The sequence below is a fragment of the Lynx rufus genome, unplaced genomic scaffold (genome assembly GCF_022079265.1).
Source record: "Lynx rufus isolate CCGP_SWC_20201006 ecotype Redwood Valley unplaced genomic scaffold, mLynRuf1.p SCAF_3, whole genome shotgun sequence".
NCBI lineage: Eukaryota > Metazoa > Chordata > Mammalia > Carnivora > Felidae > Lynx > Lynx rufus.
This window is the reverse complement of record NW_025814845.1, coordinates 195448517-195472522: the sequence shown is the minus strand read 5'-3', so window position 1 is coordinate 195472522 and position 24006 is coordinate 195448517. Positions and strand designations below refer to the sequence as shown.

General features: G+C 38.8%; 1 protein-coding gene across 1 annotated transcript in view; it reads right to left on the bottom strand.

Annotated features, from left to right (window-relative positions):
* The window catches only part of GPM6A (glycoprotein M6A), a 43129-nt gene extending 20018 nt beyond the window's left edge, over nucleotides 1-23111 (bottom strand). The window contains exons 1-2 of the mRNA XM_047092341.1: nucleotides 22870-23111; nucleotides 3427-3583 (exon numbers count right to left, since the gene is read on the bottom strand). Of these exons, the coding sequence (XP_046948297.1) occupies nucleotides 3427-3583; nucleotides 22870-23111 (399 nt within the window). The remainder of the gene's footprint in view (nucleotides 1-3426; nucleotides 3584-22869) is intronic.
* Nucleotides 23112-24006: the final 895 nt, after the last annotated feature.

Below are 24006 nucleotides of genomic sequence, written 5' to 3'. Positions count from 1 at the left end.
GCACATACCCTCAGATTTCAAAATGTGAGACACTGAATGCCTCCCCAATTGCAACTGAATAAAGAGATGTTTTGGTTTAATATTTAACGGAGAAGACATTCAAAAAAAGTAAGTATGAGTTCGTGTTTAACGTATCGAATAACACCTGTTGACTTGTACTCAGCTTGGTGCCATTTAATATTTAATTTATTTATTTTAATTTTTCTTAATGTTTATTTATTTTGAAGGAGAGAGACAGTGTGAGCGGGTAGGTGCAGAGAGAGAGGGAGACACAGAATCTGAAGCAGGCTCCAGGCTCTGAGCTGTCAGCACAGAACCCGATGTGATACTCAAACCCACGAACTGTAAGATCATGACCTGAGCCAAAGTCGGACGCTTAACTGACTGAGCCACCCAGGCGCCCCAATATTTAATTTAAAAAAAAGTTGTTCCTTAAAGTATTTTAATAACTGTTCACCTGATGTCATAATACAAAGGTTAAAACTGTGCTTTTACATTTAATGTGCCGCACATTCAGGGTTTTGAATGACAGCACCTAAAATTCTGAAATGGATTTCAACTGGTTTTGATACGCAGGCGAGGAAATTTATAATGCAGATCAACTTCTGCTTTCAAGAGCATCCACTGAGAAAAGAGAGTATTGATCAGCATCCTCTATTCAGTGATATAATGCTGCTTTAAAATTAACTTCATTTGTGGGGCACCTGGGTGGCTCAGTCGGTTGAGCGTCCGACTTCAGCTCAGGTCATGATCTCGCGGTTTGTGGGTTCGAGCCCCGCATCCGGCTCTGTGCTGACGGCTCAGAGCCTGGAGCCTGCTTCGGATTCTGTGTCTCCCTCTCTCTCTGCCCCTCCCCTGCTCAGGCTCTGTCTCTCTCTCTGTCAAAAATAAATAAACATTAAAAAAATTAATTTCATTTGTGCTGATGTCAGTTCAGTTTGTAGCCATTTTACTTTCTATACAACATAGAGGAACAGGACAGAATGACAAGTTTCTTTTAGTCTGTCTTCTGGAAGCTTTTCACTTAATATGGTTGCTGCAAAAAAAATATTTCACCTTTCAGTATTACTCAGTATTTCAAGAAATGCATGGGTGTAGCATCAATAGGACATTTTTAAAGTGAAGGAAGATACCATGGGCTAACAGGTGAACTCACAGAACACAGAGTGGACTGTAAGGTACCATCTACCTACAAATGGGGGGAAAAACAGAGTGGAAATAGGAAACAAAGGAAAAGGGTAGCAGGAGAAGGTGACTGAATCCCCACCCCCATTCACTCTGACCGCAAGCCCCGAGGGACCAGCAAGGTGGGTAGAGAGGGTATCAGGTCCTGCGGCACCACAGCCCCCACCTGCTTCCGGGCAGTGCGGCTGTGCCCCTGGGTGTGGGGACAGACCTCTGCAGGTGCACAAGGATACAGCTCCGGCTCTTGCCGAGTTCTGCTCCTTCCCAGGTTGGGGGTGCACCCACCTCCAGGTGGGTGGGGTGTCTTAGGGGGCCAACTCCCTCCTGTGTCCCCTCTGGAGGAGCCCACGCAGCTTCTGGTCTTTTGGGCGGGACCGATGAACACTATTGTTACTATTATAGAAGAAAAGGTGGCTCGTGTTTTCGCTTTAAAAATTCTCATTTGAAATATCTTTGGGCCGTGTGAAAGGTCAGCAGATCATTATTAACCGTACAGAGATAGCAGTTTTCTTCTGTGATCTTTTACTTCTGCATACGACCCGAGGAAGTGATTTTACAATTCTCAACGAAACAGCATAATCAACTGCACCCTTCCTGGCAAAAGGTTGCTCCCGATGGTGAAAACGTGCCTAGAGATACTGGTTTTCTCTATTATTTCACTAGTGCTTTAGCATCATGGAGTCTCTGGGCTGGAACGAGCAGAAGGGATGATCTACTGTCTTCATTCTGTAACTGAGTCAAGTGTGAGCTCAAGGAGTCATGTGACTCGCTAAGGCCCACAGGTAGTATTGTGATGATTCCCGATGGTAGGAAACAGCCTATCACTAACTGAAATCGCCATACTCTATCGGCGGCACATGAATCTCAAATCGCAACTTGCTTTCTTCACAGAGACAGGTATCTTCGCTTAGGGATCCCTGACAAGTAGCCCAGAGAATAGTCATATTTTATTTTTGAAATCAACCAAAGACCTTTAACTTAACTACCTCCAGATCTGTAATTTGATATTACTGATCCTAAAAACGTCTTTCAATAAGCGTCATTCCAAAGAAATGAGCCTTACAAGAAATGATTCCAGGGCAAGTCACGAACACCCACAACACGGGCAACCTTTCTGCAGATGATTAGCACTGCTGACACTGAACAGCATGACAGAACTTGCTACAAGCTGGTAAAACAATAACATAGGTTTGGTGATGAACAGGTATTTTCAAACTTTTCTGTGAGATTGATATACGTTATATCATTCCTTTTTACAGACCTCTTATTTAATATGAAACATATGCTGCAATCACACAGAAGTTCCTATACGACACCGGAAATATAAGAAAAACATGTTTCTTATGTTTTTCAGCCAATAATGGAAGTTCCAACATTTCTTTATAGGAAAATTATTCTGCATAAATGTTCAAAAGTACTTGCAACTACATTACTCAATTTTTAAACCACTCTTGTGCTTTAACAGATCTACATGCATTGTTTGCCTTGCTGTAGTTCTAGACTATAAGTTTGATTTACCAGTAAATATCATTATCAGTAAGGATTAAAAATAGTACAATAGTAATAGCACAATTTAAAAAAGTTTTTTTTTTAATGTTTATTTACTTTTGAGAGACAGAGACACAGAGCATGAGCAGGGGAGGGGCAGAGAGAGAGGGAGACACAGAATCCCAAGCAGGCTCCAGGCTCTGAGCTGTCAGCACAGAGCCTGACGTGGGGCTCGAACTCACAAACCGTGAGATGTGACCTGAGCCAAAGTTGGACGCTTGACCAACTGAGCCACCCAGGTGCCCCAGTAATAGTACGATATTTACCTTATGTCATATCAAACAGAAATTACATAATACAGTTCCCCCAAATTTACAGTAAAACATAGAGCCATATATTTAAGGAGGAAAGACACACATACTGTCCATAAACGCAGATGGATTTTTTTCTGCTCTTCTAAATATCGTATGGGAATCCCAAAGCCCTTTGGAAAAAAAAAATCATAAATCAACCTACCGTTTTGCTGCCTCTAAAACAAAAACTAGTTGTGTTGCCTATGATTTGAGAATTTGCAGCTGAATTTTCACGTGGAATAATCTTAACTGAGAAAATAATATTTTTAAAATCGTAGATCGCCATCGCAGGGAGGGAACGTGACTGGGTTAAAAAAAAATACTTTAATTCTCGGCAGATGAATACAAACACCTGTGTGCTATTGAAAGAAACCCACGTGAACACAGACACACAACGTACCCAGGCGCTCACACATCTGCCGCAAGTGGTGATTTTGAAATCCCCATAGAGGTCTTTGATGGCGCCGGTGGTGAAGAAGCCTTCCACCATGAGCAGGATGCCGTACACAAAGAACGCAGCTGCAATGCCATAGATCACGTACTTGAAGATGTCAATCCTGGGGGAGAAGAGACAAAGGCGTTTATTTCAGCAACTCTTCATGCCTGATTGGTGGCAATTGATTCTCCTATGCTCATGGCTCCCTTGGAATGACAGCGATAGCGTATTTATGCCCATGATGGAGGCTGGATTTAAACACATTTTTGCTTTATATGCCTAATATCTGTATATACATTTTGTTCTGCCCCTTCTAGTATCTGTTGATAGGGCTCTTTGTCTTTGTTTACCCCTCTTCCCTTCCTGCCTCCCCTTCCCTGGTTCATGCCGAGGTAGTCTTGGAAAAGCAGTGAGTCACGCGGCTAGAGGGATTTGCTGAAATTCATTTGACAAATAGGATAATCATCGTATAATTTCTCCAATTACGACAAAATGTCAGATATAAAGATTTATGTATATACTACTGAGTTCTGAAAACATATCAAAAGAGAAAGAAAGCTTCATGGTTAATGATGAATCCATTTTCTTTCCAATATATGAAATTTACTGTCAAATTGGTTTCCATACAACACCCAGTGCTCATCCCAACAGGTGCCCTCCTCAATACCCATCACCCACCCTCCCCTCCCTCCCACCCCCCATCAACCCTCAGTTTGTTCTCAGTAGACGAATCCATTTTTGATAACATGACCACCTCGTGATTTTTTTTTATGATAGTCAATGGTCACTGTGTTTTATTTCATGCTTACTGTAAACAATGACTAGTATTTCCTGCTGATAATAATGTCAATAATGAAAAAATTATGTTTTTAAAGAAACGTTATAATTTTGAAAAATCAAGCCTTTTTTAGGCAGTATCACTAATGGATTTAGAATTCAGACACAGAACTGAGCCTGAGCTCAGTTATGGCATAAATACCACAGAGAATGGGCAGGTAGTCTTTCCTTTCTCACAGGTCAGTGCCCATGTATTTAAAGGTGGGGAGACACATGTATTGTCTATAAATTGTAAATGGATGTTTCTGTTATTCTAGATATTGTATGGGAACCCCAAAGCCCTTTGGAAAGAAAAACCATAACTTATCTATTTTGCTGCTTCTAGAAACAAAACTACTTGTGTAGCCATGGTATGTAGAGAGGTATACATGTTAGCTAACATTCTGTTTTTTGTAGTCTTGATATCCTTTTGTACGAAAATTGCTCTTTCTTTCACATCGTCATTTGTTTTTTCTCTTTTCTCTTATTATTGGAGTATGAATGGAGTAGACAGGGTGGAGACAAATGATGAGGACTGTTTACAAGAGGACAAATGAGGGATTAGAAGGCTTGATCATGCTGATGGAGATTTAGGAACTCCTGATGCTATGACAATATTATTTTTAATTGAATGCATGTAATAGCATTCACTGTACCAGGGCAATTGTTTAATGACTGATCTTCCCCTGTCTGAAAACCTAAACACTGCACAATTTTACTTATTAGGGGCAATGCAGCAGACGATGTGAACTTGTGAGCTCACCAGGCGTGCGAAAGAATCTGAGGATTTCGACTGATAGATCAGACTTTGAAGAGTTTGGTTTAGTGGGCTTCTCCATAAAATTTTCAAGTTAAAATGACATACTTTAAAATATATTTAAGTTTTCGTTTAGAAAGGATTTCAAATTTACAAAAGTGGAGGAACACGAATAATACGAAGAAAAACTGTACATCCTTTATCTATTTGATAATACTTTACCTCATTTATTGTTCTCTTGTGTTTCTCTCTGGATAATTACACCTGAACACAGAGAAATTCTCCACCATATTGTTATTGACTTCAGGAAATCTAACACTGATACAATACTTGTGTCAAATCTATTATTGTATTCCAGTTTTACCAACTGGACAGACCCACGGATGAACTTTATGGCATCTTCTCCCCCAATATGCGACCCAGTCTAGGGATACGTACTGCATTTATTTGCCACGTCTCTTTACTCTCTTTGAACCAGGAACACTCCCACAGATTCTTTGTCTTTATGACATTGGCGCAGGTGAGTACAATCCCACTCCCTCCTCATTAGGTAGAATGTTCTTCATTTTGAATTTGATGATGTTTCCTTATGACTAGATTCAGATTACTCATTCTTGGCTAGAATATGATGAAGGTGATACTCTGTGCCTCCGCCCCTCCGTAGTGATACTAATTTGCATCATCTAGTCAAGGTGACGTCTGATTTCTGTGCTGTGTAATTACTACTGCTTCCCTTGTAACTAATAAGTGATCTGTAAAGAGCCACTGGTGGACCATGCAAACACCCTGCTCCTCATCAAAACTTCCTGCCAGTGTTAGCAGCCACCGATGGGTGGATCTTGACTAATCCAATCTTCCCACTGTGTTAACAAAACGCTCATTTTCTACCGGTAGCCCTCATTCATATTTACCAGTTGGCACTGGATATTCCAGTGTAAGCAAGAGCCCTCCCGTCTCCCCTTTTTACTTATTTGTTTTTGTCTATTTGTCTATTAATGATATGGACTAATGATGTCTGCTTCTTTCTCCTGAAGTTTATAAGGCACTACTATACTTAATTTTGGTGCTCAAACTGTTCTCGACTTGGCCAATGGGTGCCCCCAAAGCTGGCTCCTAGATCTGTGTGACATTTGGCCATCACTTTTTGTAAAGTATTCCTTACCTTCTCACACAGCAAGAGGACCCAGCTCATTTGGTTTATATCTTCCTCAAGCCCCAATTAGGAATCCCTTTGCCAAGCCCTGGTTCTTTATTTTAATGTTTATTTTATTTTATTGAGATAGAAAGAGAGGCAGAGAGAGGGGAAGAGAGAATCCCAAGCAGGTTCAGTGTTGTCAGTGCAGAGCCCGACGTGGGGCTCAATCTCATGAACTGTGGGATCATGAACTGAGCCAAAACCAAGAGTTGGTCCCTTAACCAACTGAGCCGCCCAGATGCCCCAGGCCCTGGTTCTTTTAATTAGTAGTATTGGAGATCAAGATGTGGGTAGTATGTGTTCTCACTGCTGCTGTGGTGTCTGTGGTTATTTATACACCTAGACATTCATATATGCATGTACATAAACATGTTACATCCCTATGCACATACATGTACATGTGCACATGTCTGCATATCACACACATGTATTTTAGAAATCTCAAATTCAGAGTGATATTTCCAAATCCAATCGATTTCCACAGGGTTCTTGGTTGCCTTCCTCCAGTCTATGTTGTATGTCCTCCTTCCTTAATGAGAATCCTGATTCCCAAGAATACACATGTATTCTTTTGTTCAATTTGTAATAAGCCTAAAGTTATTTCAACATTATTTCATCCAAAGTATTATAAAAATAAAACCTACTTAAAAAGAAGTCAGGGGGCACCTGGGTGGCTCAGTCAGTTAAGCACCAACTTTGGCCAGGGCAGGATCTTGCGGTTCATGGGTTCGAGCCCTGCATTGGGTTCTGTGCTGACAGCTCAGAGCCTGGAACCTACTTCGGATTCTGTGTCTCCCTCTCTCTGCCCCTCCCCTGCTCATGCTGTCTCTCTCAAAAATAAATAAACAATAAAAAATTTTAAAATGAAGAATTTAGGATGTTTGCAATTCCCCTTGCCCTCCGCCTAACACTGAGAGTATACAAATACTGTGTTTCTAAATTACTTAGATAAGTGAATTCTTTTTTCTTCCCTTCTTTGTGGTTATGGTATTCATTTGAAATGCAGTGGGGATCTATTTGTTTTAGTTTGTTTCAGTTTTAGGCCCCCCTTCCATCCATATTGACTTAATTTCACTTTTGAACATGTAAAACATTATCATGCTTCTAAGAGTCAAATCTGTATAAAAACATACACCCAGAGAAGTGTCATGACCTTCCCTATCCCTTCCAACCTGTTCCTTGTTCATTGTTTCCTTCTAATCCTTCTGTTTTTTTTAATGTAAAGGCAAGTGTGAATGTATGCATGTGTGTACATATTCCTGTTTTCCCTTCTTTTTTTACATGGGAGGGAGCATATACATAGGCTCTTTGCACTTAGCTTTGACCAATCAATAATATCCTCTAAAATTACTCCATTTCAGTTCACAGCAATATTCCTCATTATTTTTGACAGTTGCATGTACTCCTAGTATAATATATATACATATATTATTTATTCACCAGTATTCTATGCTTGCACGTTTAGATAGTTATCAATATTTTGCAATCACAAACAATACCGCAATGAACAATCTTGTAGAAATGTATTAAAATAGTTGATAGTATATCCTTAGGGTAGAAGGATCGATCAGTTGAAAAGGGAAGGTGTGTAGCTTGGTTAGAAACTGCCAGATTCCTCCCTGTAAGGGCTGCGCCATTTCTGTATCCCAACCAGCAATGTATGAGAATCTGTTTCTGCACAACCTCAACCAAAGAGTGTATCGTCAAGCTTCTGAACTTTTGCTAAGCTGATGGGTGATAACTGGTATTGTAGTCTTCCTTTATTTATCTTAGTAAGAGTGAAATTGATCACCTTTTTATATGATCATGGGCAATATTTATCTTTTTGTGAACCGTTATGTGTTTTGCCCACGTCCTATATTCACCTCAATTTTTTAAATACATTTGCTTAGTAGAGCTATTTGACTTTTACCTATAATACACGTTGCTAAATTTTCTCCTACTTTGCCATCTGTCTTTTGACACTGCTTATGGCGTTTTGCCATAAAACTTAAAAAAACTTTGATGTTGTCAAAGTTATCTGTCTTCTTTTTCATTACACTGGGATTTTTGTCATAATACCCAAGCTATCGAGGAATTCACCCATGTTTTTTTCCAGTGTGTGTATCATTCTGTTTTAGTACATTTAGACTTCCGATCAATTTGGTGTTTATATTTTGGGAAGTGCAAGAATTGGACCTAATTTTATCTTTTCCAAAACGGCTCTCTATAACACCTTGGAAATTCTCAGACGTGGATGCTTCTCTGGGGGGTGGGGAGGCTAGCAGCACCCATATTTTATAGGTTTATGTTAGTTTCAATATCAGAGAGTGCAGCAGTATCGTTAATTGTATCCAATGGTATATAATGGCATTATTATAACAAGTCGTCTTCCGGAGACACATACTGGAGGATTTGGGGGTGACATGATATGACATCAGGGATTCGCCTGATAAAACTCCAGATATTTACGTATCCCTTATGAAGTTAAGAAAGTCAAGAGTACGAGGAATCAAAAGTAAAAAAAAAAAAAAAAAGAGAGAGAGAGAAAAGGCTGTCTGGTTGTCCCAACATCATTAAGACCACCATTGAAAGGGATTAAGAGTACACTTATCGTGATGCATACTGAGTACAGAATACAGAATTGTTGAATCACTATGTTGCACACCTGAAACGAATATAACACTGTATAGCTTAATAATACTGGAATTAAAAAAAGAGACCACCTTTGCTCTACTGATTTGAGGACTCTCTCCATCATGCACTTGTCTTCTGGATCTAAATGTTTCTATTTCTCTGCTTTCCTTTCCATTCCATTTAGGGGCTTTGATTATGTTTTAATATCTGGTAGGGTTAGATCCCCTCATGGATCTTCTTCAGTGATTTCCTAGCTGATCTTGTGTTTTTCTTCCACATGAATTTTAGGGTCGACTTGTCTAGCTCCACAAAGAAAAAAAAACTCACTGGAATTTTATTATGGTGCATTGAATCTATACACTAATTTTGAGAGCACTAACATGTTCGTGATCCTATCCAAGAACACGGGGTACCTTTTCATTTGTTAAAGTCTACTTTTCCATCTTTCAGGAATGTTTTAGAGTTTGATTCCTGTACATTTTGAGCCTTTCCTATTACATTTATTATTTAATTTTTGGTGGTCACTGTAAAGCAAATTTTCCTCTACCAGTACATCTAATAGGTTATTATCTGTCTCTACAAATGCTATTAATTTTCACATGTAAATTTCATATCCTGCTTCATTGCTAAATTCTCCTATTATCTGAATTCGTTTTATCACTGATTCTCTCAAATTTTCCACATACACCATCATGTCATCTGCAAATGACATGAAACACAGATAGTTTTCTTGTTTTCCAATTCTTACCTTCCTGATTATTTTTCCTAATCTGAGTTGACAAATACATCCAGAACATGTTAAATAGAAAGAGTTCATCCTTGCTTTCTTTGTTCCTGACTTTAGTAGGAAGGAATAGTATTTGGGGTTTAGAGTTATGGCATATATATCGATATATAATATATATATGAAAATATCCATCTATACTTATGTCTTGAGTTTATTAGGAAACACAGCAATTCAGAAAACTTACAGATTGGAATAGAAACAGTCAGCAACAGATTGCGTGTGTGTGTGTGTGTGTGTGTGTGTGTGTGTGTGTGTGTGTGTGTGTTTATTTTAGGTCTTACGGAAATGGGATCTAGTCCCTATCTTAACCTAGAATGATGCTTTTCTTTTTGGCTTCTATATGGTCTTTTTTAAATTTTTAAAAAACTAAAAAAAATTTCTTTTAAATTTATTATTGACAGAGAGAGAGAGAGAGAGAGAGAGAGAGAGAGAGAGAGAGACAGAACATGGGGGCGGGGAGGGAGGGGCAGAGAGGGAGACACAGAATCCAAAGCAGACTCTGGGCTCTGAGCTGTCAGCACACAGCCCGACACAGGGCTCAAACTCACAACCTATGAGATCATGAGCTGAGCCGAAGTCGGACACCCAACCGACTTAGCCACCCGGGCGCCCCTGGCTCCTATATATTCTAATGTCCCAAGTTGCTGCTTATGCTCGCCTGTGTTCCTCTCACAGCAAAAAGGAGGTGATCACAAGTGTCTCAAGAAAGAACTATACAGTCATATTTACTGTGCTCACGTATTGCCAGACATTTCTAATATATTCATACTTAGAAAAAGCTTTTACAGGTAGCAACTATTTCAAGAGCATAAAACAGTGTTGGTGACTGTGGTAGGTTAAAAAAAAATGCTTCCCTCCAAATATATTCACTTCCTAACCCCTGAAACGTCTGAATATTACCTTATATGGCAAAGAGTGAATTTTACCTTCTGTGGTACACATGGTGATAAGTTAAAGATCTTGAGAGAAGCTTATCCTGGAATATGCAGGTGGCCCCTCAAGGCAATCACAGGTATCTTTTATTTATTTATTTCTTGCATTAAAAAAATTTTTTTTTAATGTTTATTTATTTTTGAGACAGAAACAGAGCATGAGTGGGGAGGGGCAGAGAGCGAGTGAGACACAGAATCTGAAGCAGGCTCCAGGCTCTGAGCTGTCAGCATACAGCCCAACACGGGGCTTGAACGCACCAACCGTGAGATCACTGAGCCGAAGCCGGCCACTTAACCAACTGAGCCTCCCAGGCGCCCCAATCACAGGTATCTTTATGAGAGATGGGGCACGGGGAGTTTTGAGAGAGACATTTGCAAGAGGAGATACTATTCAGATGGAGGCAGAGACTGGGCCTCAGATCAAGGAGCGCCTGCACCAGGACCCGGAAGAGGCAGGGAACAGAACCCCCCTAGGGACAGAGTGCCCTTCTGCCGACACCTTGGCTTCAGACCTCTGGTCTCCCCAGCCGTGAGAAAATAAGGCTGGTGGTTTTAAGCCACCGAGTTTGTTATGGCGGACCCAAGACACTCATGCAGTTACTCTATTTCTTTATTTCTTCAGTATTTCTCTCACTCTAAGGATGGTTTTAAACTAATTTGGACACTGTCTAATGCACTTGTATGTTACAGTCTATAGAACAGAGTAGTTTGACGGTCATGCAGACAAGTTGCTGGTGCATAAATAGCAGCTCTTTTTTGAAGTTTGAAAATGGTTGTTTTTAAAAAAGTAGAAAAATGGCTGCTTCCTCCTAAGCACCTAAAACCAGTGAATTACTGAGTAGGAGGTGAGTGGCTTTTCCAGCTCAGTTATATATATATCCTATTCAACTTCAGTCAAAAAAAAAAAATCAGCAATTTTAGAGATTACTTGAAGCTGCTTTGGAACCTTCACAGTTGTGGAGAATATTCGTATTTTATTAGTTTTTATTGAGGCAAAAAACATATAACGTGAGCTCTACCCCATTGACCAATGAAGTGTGTAACACAGAATTAACTATAAGCACAGTGTCTAGAACTCGCTCATTCTGCATAACCGAAAGTCTAAATCCCAGTGAACTCGTTCTCGTTCTCCCTGGCCCTTGGCCAACACCATGCTACTTTCTGCTTCTATGAATTTGACTTAAATTATTTCACCAATGTTTTATAGTTTTCAGCATATAAATGTTTCACCTCCTTGCTTAGGTTTATCACTAAGTATTTTATTCTTCTTGATTCTATCATAAATGAGAAGGTAGCAATATGAACTCAAGGCCTCTTCAATTTCCTAAAACTTGTTGTGTGATCTAACATGGGACCAATCCTGGATGATGTTTGATGAGCACTCAAGAAGAATGTGTATTCTGCTGTTGGGTGGAATGTTCTAGATAAGTCTATTAGGCCCATTTGTTCTATAGTGTTGTTCAAGTCCTCTATTTGTTACTAACCTTCTGTCTGGTTGTTCTATCCAGTATAGAAAGTAGAATACTGAATTCTCCTACCATGATTGTGATGCTGTCTAGTTCCTCTTCACATCTGTCAATATTTGCCTTATATATTTGGGTGCTTGGATGTTGTGTACATATATTTTCCTGGTGAACTGACATAGTAATCATTATAAAATGTCCTTATTTGTCTTTTTCCTTTCTTTCTTTTTCTTTCTTTCTTTCTTTCTTTCTTTCTTTCTTTCTTTCTTTCTCTTTCTTTCTTTCTTTCCTTCCTTCCTTCCTTCCTTCTTTCTTTCTCCTTCCTTCCTTCCTTCCTTCCTTCCTTCCTTCCTCCCTCCCTCCCTCCCTCCCTCCCTCCTTCCTTCCTTCCTTCCTTCCTTCCTTCCTTCCTTCCTCCCTCCCTCCCTCCCTCCCTCCCTCCCTTCCTTCCTAGAGAGAGGGAGCAAGAGAGCAGGGAGGGGCAGATGGAGACGGAGACAGAATCTATGCTCAGATCTCATGACTGTGAGATCATGACCTGACCTGAAATCAAAAGTTGGATGCTTAACTGACTGAGCCACCCAGGTGTGCCTTTCTTGTCTCAAAATTTTGATAGCTTTTGAAGTTTATTTTAATTGACGTTAAGAATGGCCATTCCTCCTTTATTTTGGTTATCATTTACATGGAATATCTTTTTTCATGCTTTACTTTTAGCCTGTGTCTGTAAATCTAGAGCAATTCTCTTTCAGATCACATATATTTGGACCTTGCTTATTATCTATCCACTTAGTCACTCTATGTCTTTGGACCAAGGAGTTTAATCTATTTATCTTTAAAGTTATTATTGATAGTGAATGACTTACTATTGTCATTTTAAATTGTTTTCTATCTGTTGTGTAACTTTTTGTCTTTCTTTTCCTCTTTTCTATTTCATTGATTTTTTGTAGTGACATGTTGTGATTCTTTTCTTAATTTCTTTTGTATACCTTTTATGGATATTTTCTTTGAAGTTACCATGTTTCTTACATAAAATATTTTATAGTTAACAATCTATTTTAAGCTAACAACAACATAACTTCTATCACAAATAAATAACCTAAATTTACTTTTCTTCCCTCCACACTTGATGTTTATTGACGTCGTGAGTGACACCTTTTAATATTATGTATCCATTAACACACTTTTATAGTTTACAGGTTTTTTTATACCTTTGTCTTTTAACTTCTATGCCAGAATTAAAAGTGATTTACATGGGGCACCTAGGTAGCTCAGTCCATTAAACATCCAACTTTGGCTCAGGTCATGATCTAGCGGTTCATGAGTTCGAGCCCGAGTCAGGCTCTGTGTTGACAGCTCTGAGCCTGGAGCCTGCTTTGGATTCTGTGTCTCCCTCTTTCTCTCTCTCTCTGCCCCTCGCCGGCTTGCACTCACTCTCTCTCTCTCTCTCTCTCTCAAAAATAAGTAATAAAAAAAATTTTTTAAGTGATTTACATGCCAGCATTATGGTATTCCAGTATTCTGTATTTGTCTATACATTTACCTTTACCAAGTGAGCTTTATACTTTTGTAGGTTTTTTTGGTTGCCTTTTAACCAAATTATTTCAATTTGGAGCGCTCCCTTTAGCATTTCTTGTAAGGTAAGGCCAATGGTGAGAACACTCTCAGCTTTTGTTTATCTGGGAAATTTTGAAATTTCTCCTTCCTTTTTGAAGGACAATTTTGGCAGACACAGTATTCTTGGCTGGCAGTTTCCTTCTTTCAGTAATTCGAATATATCGCTCCACTCTTGCGAGGTGAGAGAGCCTCCCACCTCCAGACCCTTAACTCACCCACAATTTCAAGTCTGTTTTGCACATAAAATGATAGTCTCAGGTTCCAGGGATGAGATTCTGGATATCTTTGGGGGCCGTTATGTAGCCTGCCGCAAGCTACGTACCTGATCGACATTTCTAGACACTCAAATATTCTTACATGAAGTTTTCTTCAAACAATCTGAAGAAGGACATTTGCTAGAAGGACATTCATTTCAAAATGTTAAATTATCCAAACATTTAAATTTTGATATACCTGACATCATCTGACTGGTCTGAATCCCTCTTTCCCTCAAAAGTACTTGCAATGTATGAACTTAACAGAACAAAGAACTTGAAATATGACATTAGAAAAATTAAATTAAGTGAGTTTTCTGTCAATGATATGTCAACAAAATGCGTTAATTACCCCTCTAATCATGAAGTCACTGATTGTGTCCATAGTAGGATGAAATGACAGAGACTATAAGAAAACTCACCTTTATTTCACTACTCTCGCTTTCCAAAGCAACAATCTATATTATCCTACTTCTTAAAGAATTCCTGAAAGTACTTAACCTCCTTTCTAAATGCAAACTTCAAAATTTGATAATGTTTCTAGAAACAACTGTCCTATGGATTTAAAAGCAATATATATTCTTTGTAGAGAAGAATAAAATTAAAACCAGAAAATCAGATAGATTATTCACTTCTGATCCTCCCAGAGTTTTTTCCCCATAGAAACAATTAATTACAAAAGTTATGATGATTATATACTCCCTTACAAGCTTCATTTTTGGTCAATATACTCTGAAAATATTATCTAATTTATCTAATATTTTTTGAAGATTATGGCCCATTCTATCATTGGAAGGTATCATGATATATTTTACCAATGCTCTACTTTTGGTGAATGGCAGGAAGAATAATAGCCCCCCAAAGATGTTTGTATCTACTCTCCAGAACCTGCAAATAGGCTACCTTGGTCAATGAGACTCGGCAAACGCGGTTAAACTAATGATTTGAGATTTGGAAGTGATCCTGCGCTAAGTGGGTGGGCCCAGTATAATCGCAGGGGTACCAATAAGTGAGAGGACGATGCAGAAGATTCAGAGTCAGATTCAGAGAGAGATCTGAGAACGCGATAGTGCTGGCTTCGAAGAGGGAAGGGGGTCACGAGCCAAGGCATGCGGTGGCCTCTGGAAGCTGGGAGAAGTAAAAACACAGACTCTCCCCTAGAGCCTCCAGATGGAGCACAAGCCTGCCAATACCTTGATTTCAGCCCATTTCGATAAACCCAGTAAGACCAATTCCGACTTCCCAGACGGGGAAGAAAAAGAAATACCCTCACAACAATAAATGTGTGCTTTGTTAATTCACTAAGTTTGTTGCAACTTGTTAGAGCAGCAATAGGAAGCTAAGGCGTCACTATTACAAATAGCATGATAATAACGATCATCTTAGATAAATCTTCGAAAGGGATGTATTGTCAACATTGTATCCAGAAGGTCTGAAGCAAACTAAACATGCATCGGTAACAAGTAAGACGACTTATTCTCTGTTTCCCAATACCGGGTATTATTATTTAATTTTTCTGATAATTTGACAGTAAAAACAATGGCATCATTTAAATTAATTTTCTTAGTTCAGTAGTGTGGACGAACGTATATTTACACGCTATTAACCATTTGCATTCTTCGATGAAATATGTTTTCATATTTTGCTAGAATATGTATCCTTTTGTTGTTGAATTAATTCTGCCTTTATTAAAATTAGGACCTCTTCTCATGTAAGTGGTAAAAATTTTTCTCAGTTCCGTGTATCTTTTACTTTTTTAAAGTACTTCAATGAGTAGAATTTAATATATATGATATAAAATCCATATATATTTTCTTTTGTGATCTCTTCTGTCTCTTAGATACTTTTCTATTTCTTAGATACTTTTTGCCCCATAATAGATGAAATCTTAATCTATTTTTCTTCTGACTGTTACAAAATAGTGTATTTTTAAGTTTTAACTTTCAGTTCATCTGGAAGTTTTTTGGTAAAAATGTGACTAGGGACATAATTTTATATATACATATAACTACTTACATACACTTAATTCTTTTTTTTCCCCTCTCTTTTCTGGTCCATTTGATATATTTTTTATGCCTGTGCCAATACTCTTATAGTATTAATTATTGTAGCTTCTCCATTCCCTCTGTTTCTTAACCTGAAATCAATTCAAGTACTAACTATCCATTCTTGGATTCCTATCTGTGCAGTCTGATAAGGAAGGCACTTTGCTCACATACCTTTCCCATGTCAGTGTCCGGGGAAAATAAATTTATCTTGTTCTACACTGGATCCCTAAGGATTAGCACAGCGATTAGCAAATAGTATGACCCACTATTTTTGGCTGAATGAGTGAATTCATTTTAAAACCAATAAGACAAAAGATTAGCTTGGAAAATGATATTTGCATATTTGACAACAAAAGCATAGAAATAAAATAAATGCAATAAGTTTTAAATATATGTATATATTTAAATATATGTAAATATATTTCCATACTTGCTATATAACCCAATTTGCAAAACAGGCAGAAACACTCAGCTGTTCTGGAATAAAAGACTAAGGTTTAGCAAGTGAGTTACAGGTTGTAAGCATGTCAGAACTGGAAGTTCATTACCAGCTTTGTCTGAATACTTCATTGACAGGCAAATCAGTGCATTCCAAGGCAGACCAAGTACTCTTTGGAAAACTCTTGACTTTTGAAAAGTTCTTTATACTGAGTCAAAAAACTATTTCCTTATAAACTGAAATTCATTGACCTAAATATCTCTCTGAACCACAAAGCAAGTTTTCCTCTACCAGATAACCTTTCAATGTGTATTTGAATGAAATCATCATATTCTTGTCCGTAAACATTTTTTTTCTAAAGTTGCTGTTTCCCTGGATGTTAAAAAAGAGAACAGGGGTGCCTGGGTGGCTCAGTTGGCTGGGCGTCCAACTTCACTCAGGTCATGATCTTGCAGTACATGGGTTTGAGCCCCGCGTCGGGCTCTGTGCTGACAGCTCAGAGCCTGGAGCCTGCTTCGGATTCTGTGTCTCTCTCTCTCTCTGCCCCTCACCCGCTCACATTCTGTCTGTCTCTGTCTCTCAAACATAAATAAACATTTAAAAATTAAAAAAAAAAAAAGAGAGAGAACAGAAATTAGATCTTTGAATTCTAATCGAGTCTGAAGCCTACTCCGGTGCTCACCTTGGTTGGAATATCTACTCTAGTCAAACAGTCCACCACTAGGGGGTATTGTGTGCAGGGACAGACTTTAGGAAGTGTGACAGTGGCCATCATCACGATCGTAACAGCAGCAGTGTCAGCAGTATGTTCATGAACAGGTGTGTAGCCTTAAAAGGTGCTAGTCCTGTTAGAATTGTTTTAAAATATCAACTCATTTTATCCACATACCAACCTTAGGAAGTTGGCAGCGTTAGTTAAGTTCCTTTCACTGATGAGGGACTGAGGCAGACAGGTTAAACTTGTCCAAGGTAAGAGAACTAGAAAGGGGCAGGGGCGCCTGGATGGCTCAGCTGGTTAAGCATCTGACTCTTGGACCGACTCCTGGTTTTGGCTCAGATCGTGATCTCACAGTTCATGGCACTGAGCCCCGCATACGTCTGATGGTATGGTGCCTGTTTGGGTGTCTCTCTCTCTGTCTCTGTCTCTGTCTCTGTCTCTCTCTCTCCCTCTCTCTATGTCCCTTCCCTGCTCCTGCTCGCTCTCTCTCTCTCTGTCTCTCCAAATAAATAAATAAACTGAAAAAAAACCCCAACAATATAAAGGGGCAGATACCACATGAAACTAACCCAGTGAGTTTGACCCCAGAACCTGGGCTCTTATATTCACCACACTCTGTTGTCTCTCCATCTAGCATCTTCATGGTTTATATACTGGGTTTCATCGTTGATGTTTTATATTAATGAAGTGGGTTTTTTCTTTTTCTTTTTCTGACACTTATTTGAGGACTACTAGTCTGGCTGAAATACTGCCTAAGGAGATCCTCTCTGGTCACTGTACCAGAAGTAAGGAATTCAGTATGGTTTTTCTAACATAAGTTCTAGATGAGACTGAAATTATTTTTGAATCGCCAATTCAATAATCAATATCTCCAACTCAACAATCTCCTATCAGTACTAATTTGTCTGGTCTTCAAAACGCTTGTAAGTAGAAGACTCCAGCAATTTGGTTTGACTGTCAATCCCCCAGGTCAGACGGGTACACTGCTGTGATTTCTGTCAGCCTATGAAACCTGGTTTTGTCTTGCCATGAGTTCCTACTTTCTTTTCCCTTCTCATTCCCATCCATTAAGTGACTGAAAACTGTTTTCTACATCATTTAGTTCCAAGAAAGAAACATGTAAACTATAAGCAGACTTAAAGATTTACATACATAGGAAGTTGAGAGCAAATCCAATATATCTATTTTATCTGAGCTTACTGTCTGCTTTTGTTTTAGGCAAACAAAGATTCTTTTTTTTTTTTTAGAGAGAGAGAGAGAGTGCACGAATGGAGGACAGAGGCAGAAGGAGAGAGGGAGGGAGAAAAAGTGGAGGCTTGGCGGGGGGGGGGGAGAGAGAGAGAGAGAGAGAGAGAGAGAGAGAGAGAGAGAGAGAATATCTTAAGCAGGCTCCACACTCAGCCCAGAGCTTGACATGGGGCTCAATCCCACAGCCCTGGGATCATGACTTGAGCTGAAATCAAAAGTTGGATGCTTAACCAACTGAGCCACCGAGGTGCCCCAAGATTAATTTTTATGTGTGCATTAAATATCAAAGAATTCATTATCTAGTAACCTCAGGTTTTGACACCTTAGCTTCAAGTCACAGTAATAAAACTTCGAACACAAAACACATTCACTTTGGAAATCAATGGTACCAGATCCTAGACCCTCTCCATAATTTATCAAAACCCAAATATAATCCCTGTCTAATAAGTTACAAGAGGGTGTATTTGTGAATAAGACTGTCTTTAGCTCGGTCCTCCAGAGAGTTACTGAAAAAGCCAAATCACTTAGCAAAATTAGTGGTTTGGATATTTGAGATCTAATTTTCTAATCAGTTTCCACGTTGCACTGTCCTCTATGAATCTGTCCTGCAGAAGTGAAATGCTTACCCCACTTTCTTGCTCACTCACCAAATGAAACTGATGGAACACAGAACACCTTACCAAGTGGCTCTCAGGTGAGGAAGTCTGAATCACGGATCAGAAAATGATCTCTTGGTCATACAGCAGAAAGTGATGGAGTGGTGGACCGGTTCCCCATGTTGAGGGGCCTTAAACGGCTATGCCAAACTAAAAAAAAGTTATAGTCAGAGGATAAGACTATCTATCCCCTAAGGGAAGCAGTGGGCTAGGCCACACACTCATCGTCACAACACTTTGGAGCCAACAAATAACCACGGACTTAACAAGGATGAAAAGTTCCTCAGAAACCAAGTTGATGAGGAGGGACAGAGCGATACTTAAAAACAGATCAACAGGTCACCAAATCTTTGAGCAATTCCCTCTCCTCTCTCTCTCTGGGGGTCTCCCCTTCCAAATGGAGTAGGACAAAATGATTTGATGGGTGACATCAGCTGAGGATCGAGGAGCCGCGTGTCAATCGCCTTCCCCTGTTGAAGGCTGGCACTGCTGGGAATTTCGAGTCCCAAACGCAGACTGCGTGACCGTGGAGATTACTCCTTTATTGGTTTTTAATATTTATAAACTTGTTTATTATTTACATGCAAACTTATTTATGAGAAGTCAGTTTTGCATGCCACACAGATGATTAGTGAAATGCAATACAGCAGTCGTCTTTCAGAGCTCCTGACCTACATGTTTCTTTCTGTAGACTTGGAGATACTGACCATATTGAGATGTGTGTGTGTGTGTGTGTGTGTGTGTGTGTGTGTGTGTGTGTGTGTTTAAGACAAAGAAGACAGTGAAGAGACAGAGACAGAGAAGCTAAGAGAAAGAATGGAGTAATCCTCAGATCCTGAGGACCATAGGAGAAAAAGTGGAGGCTTGGGCAATTGGTTTTATCTTTGAGTTCACACATCCAGTAAACAGGCTTCTTTTCCTTTCTAAGTAAATGAGATAGGAGTGCCCAATTTGGCGGAACCAAGCATGTGAAGTAGGGGGAAAAAATAGACTCTCTGTAAATGACTAAAGTTGGCCAACAAGGGTTTTCTTCACATTCTCTTCCAAACTTACCTTAGCTTATTTCCAAGCAAACTATGCTGCCCACTAAACACATCTCTCATCCACCTCTATTCTGGATTTTCTTATTTTACATCCTCTGTTTCTCCCTCACTTTATCTATTCCTCTGATATCCCTGTAAGGCAGCATCCCATAGGGTAATCCCTACTGGCTCTAAACCTGCATTTAAAATCTTTATCAGTTGGCACTAATGGTACCTAAGAAGTTTATGATGCATATCTTCCCTCTGTTTTTCCAAGCTGTTTGCAGACAGGGAGAGAGTCGGAATTCGTTTGGTAGCTTCAGAAGGCCTTGTATAAAGAATTTTAGTTATTTGAAATATAAAAATAGAGATAAGGTGAGCACTTGCCTTTATTCCAATCAAAATGGCGTCCTTCCCATTCCAAAAATGCATTATTCATTTCAATTAATTTCCAGTGAAACAGAGCAAAGGTAAAAGTACCAAATTAAGCAGACGATCTCTGCTTTCTCTTCTGAACTCCCACATATACTCTTCCTTCAGAGCAACAGAAGTCTGTGATATATGAAAGTCTGCTGTGTAAATGTCAAATAGATGTCTTGACAAATGGTTCCTGATGTCCACGATCGCCTCCTGTCACTTATTAGGCTCATGATTTCTTACAAACTTCTATTCTGTATCTAAGGTTAGCAATTTGGATGTAGCCTAAATATAGAGAATCTGTAGATTTTAAGGACATCTGTGGTGGCTTAAAATAATGCACAGTGAAAACATATTTTGTCCAGTGTAGGCTGAGATAAAACTAAAAAGAAAATGTCAGTTTTATCACATGAAAATATATCCTTGCCATCATCTTCTTAAGGATCTCTGCAGGCTATCCTGCAATAATCCAAAGCATTTTCAGATAATTCAATCATATTCCAAATGACGAATAAACTTACAAGGGTCGATTCATGCTATATAGCTAATGTAATGGAAATTGATAAACTGTCTACTAAGGGCTTAAAGAGTTTAATTTTAATGGATCATTACTATTTTTCAAAACTAATTTGTAAAATGCAATTACATTGGTAAACATGAGGAAAGTGATATAAAGTCCTTTGTCATTTTTAGTTTATGATTTTTAAAATTTGCTATGAATTCTTCATTTCAATAAGTCAGTGACATTGATTGAGCTCTAAATTGATACTTCAGAGTTAGGGAAATTAACTCCTTTCTCCTCTTAACAACTATATTGGGGGGAGGTGCTCAGTCTCACATACCTGCTTTGTCATATTTCTTATTTTATGGCCAATCTTTCCCAAATTTTAAGTGACATTATATTTGAGAGAAGCATAAATATTTCCAATAAATACTCCTTTTCCTAAAAATTTTGCTATACACTATGTCCAAGGATACATGCTTTCCACTTTGCAAAGTAGGAAATTCTTTCTCTATAACTTGGTGGAAATGCGTGCCGTTTTTTACCTTTTCATTTATATAGAAATCAGCAACTTTAATTAATAAAATAACAAATATAATGTACAGCCAATATTTTATTCAAGATATTCTGTCTGTAGCTGATAGATTATAAAAATTTTTAGCAATAGGGTATATTTTCTGATATTGGAGTTGGAGAAAAGTTGTCTTCTACCTAGAAAGTTGTCCAGGTTGACTGAGCGTTGTCTTAGATTAGGGTCTTAGAATGAATTATACCAGGTCAGTAGGAACTGGTTCTGGGTAAATAAGAAATGTCATTAACCTTTTCGATGGAATTCTAAGAGTAAAAAGCAAAGTCACTCTCACCAGCCGTATTAATTACTAAGATCTGTAACTCTAAACCCATCTTACTCCAGAAAAAGCATATATAAATTAAGCGGATTTGAATTTACTCTGAATGACAAAATAAAGCAACATGAAAAATATTGTAATTGCACAGTATCAAGAAGCATGAAATCCATGCAAGAAGTTGTAGGGGAACAGATGCTATGCTGGCTAGTGCAATAGAAAGTCTACTGTCAGCTGGTCTTACAAAATACAGCGTAAAAACAAGTTATTTTCTTTTTGTGGGCATTGTATCACTCAATAAATGAGCTGACTTGGGAATTTATTTGGAACTAAATTCAATCCTCAACACTCGTTCTCTGTGATAGTCAGCAACAAGGGACTGCAACTTAAACAGCAAACTCTTTTACTTCTAGACCATGTGTGCGTTACTTTTTAAAAAATATTAAAATTCAGTGATCCCAGGATTCTGCATTTTATGAGTCAAACGTACGTCTTAAGTATAACTCACGGTTATAGCAAAAAGGTGCTCAATATTTCTTATGATTTGTCATTAACCGAAGTTAATAAGAACCACTCCCAAAGATTAATTAGGAAGTCCACATCACTTCTGTGAGGCAGGAAAGAAAGACAGTATTACACCCAGAGCTGAATGGGTGTGTTTAGAAGGTGAGAGAACCCGCAGAATTCTGCTAACTGCCTAGAATTAGCAGCAGTGTCTACGTTCACACCTGGCTCTGTTCTTTATCCTCTGTTCTCTTCTATTAGAACAGCTTCTGCTCAAATGAGAAGAGCCAAAGAAAGGCAAGCATTCCGCTTAATGGTGACTGAATTTTGGATAAAACTTGACAGTCAAATTGAAACACAAATCAAGCCCAGATTCAGCTGGCTTCCAACCTTCTGCTATGTGTCCTGTATTCATGGTAAAGGTCAAAGGTATCTCATCTCAGGTGTATAACCCAAGGGTATTTATTTCTTCACCTATAACTTTGCCTCACTGGACTTTAGACCCCTGTTTATTCAACACGCAGCAATGCGAACATACACTGTCAACGTAAGAAGCGACAGGAGGGTGACTCACATGGTAAAGACGTCAAGGGTATCTCCTGCAGTTCTTGCCATCTCAAAGTAGGTTTGCAGGATGTTGACAGTTCCAGAGAGCGCTTCATGACCACAGCCACAGAAGAGGGCAACCCCAGCGTAGAGCAGGATGGTGGCAATCAGAGAGGCATAGGGAATGCCTCCCAGGCATTTAATACAGCACTCAAAACACCCTGCAGAAGACCGACGGGAAAATGTTAGAAATTTATATTTTTTCTTCATCTAATTAAAAAAAAAGTCAGCATTATGGGAATGTATATTTGCATTTACAGATGACATCAGGTCAACACGCACATCTAGTCCTAGGCTGCCCTGGGGGCTATAAAAATCAGGTTTCTTAATTATATGCCCATCCTCCACAAATAAGAGAATATTTACTTCCATTGTTCTATCCCCCAGACCAACAGATGCCCTTCCTTCCCAACTCAGACTTCCCACAATCTTCACAATGTGCATACATATCATTCTACCTTCACTTTATTGCTGTCAGTTTCACATGCTTGAGTTTTTATTTCAATGACATTTACTCTAAGGAACTCCTTGTAGCTGTGTTTTTAAAATAGTGAGTCAAAACCTATTCAATGTGAACCTAATTTAGTGAACTTCAACCAGAAATTTTGAGAAGTTTGAGAGAATAGACTAGACTATCTGAGAACATTGCATGTAGCAAGGCAAATTATATTAGAATCTTTTGAGTTAAGAGAGTAGTGTACGTTAGCTTTGTAGTGACTCAAATGCAGAACCCAGTTCTTGGCTGTGGTGCATGACTGAAAGCAACGAGAAAGATACGGGCACAGGAGAAAAGAAAGACGAGGACAGGTAAAATCTTGACTCTATCACTTTATGTTTTTCAGTAGGTTTATTCTTTTCATTTCATCGTTTGTAAAAGGGTGACAGAATTTCCCTCAAATCATTCTTGTGAGCATTAAGTAGGTAATCACACTACTGGGTATTTACTCAAAGGATATGAAAACACTAATTCAAGAAGATATCTATGCACCCCTGTGTTTGTAGCGGTATTTATTTACAACAGCCAAATTACAGAAGCAGCCCAAGTGTCCATCAACAGATGAACGGTTAAAGAAGACGTGGTGTGGATATGTATATACGTGTGTGT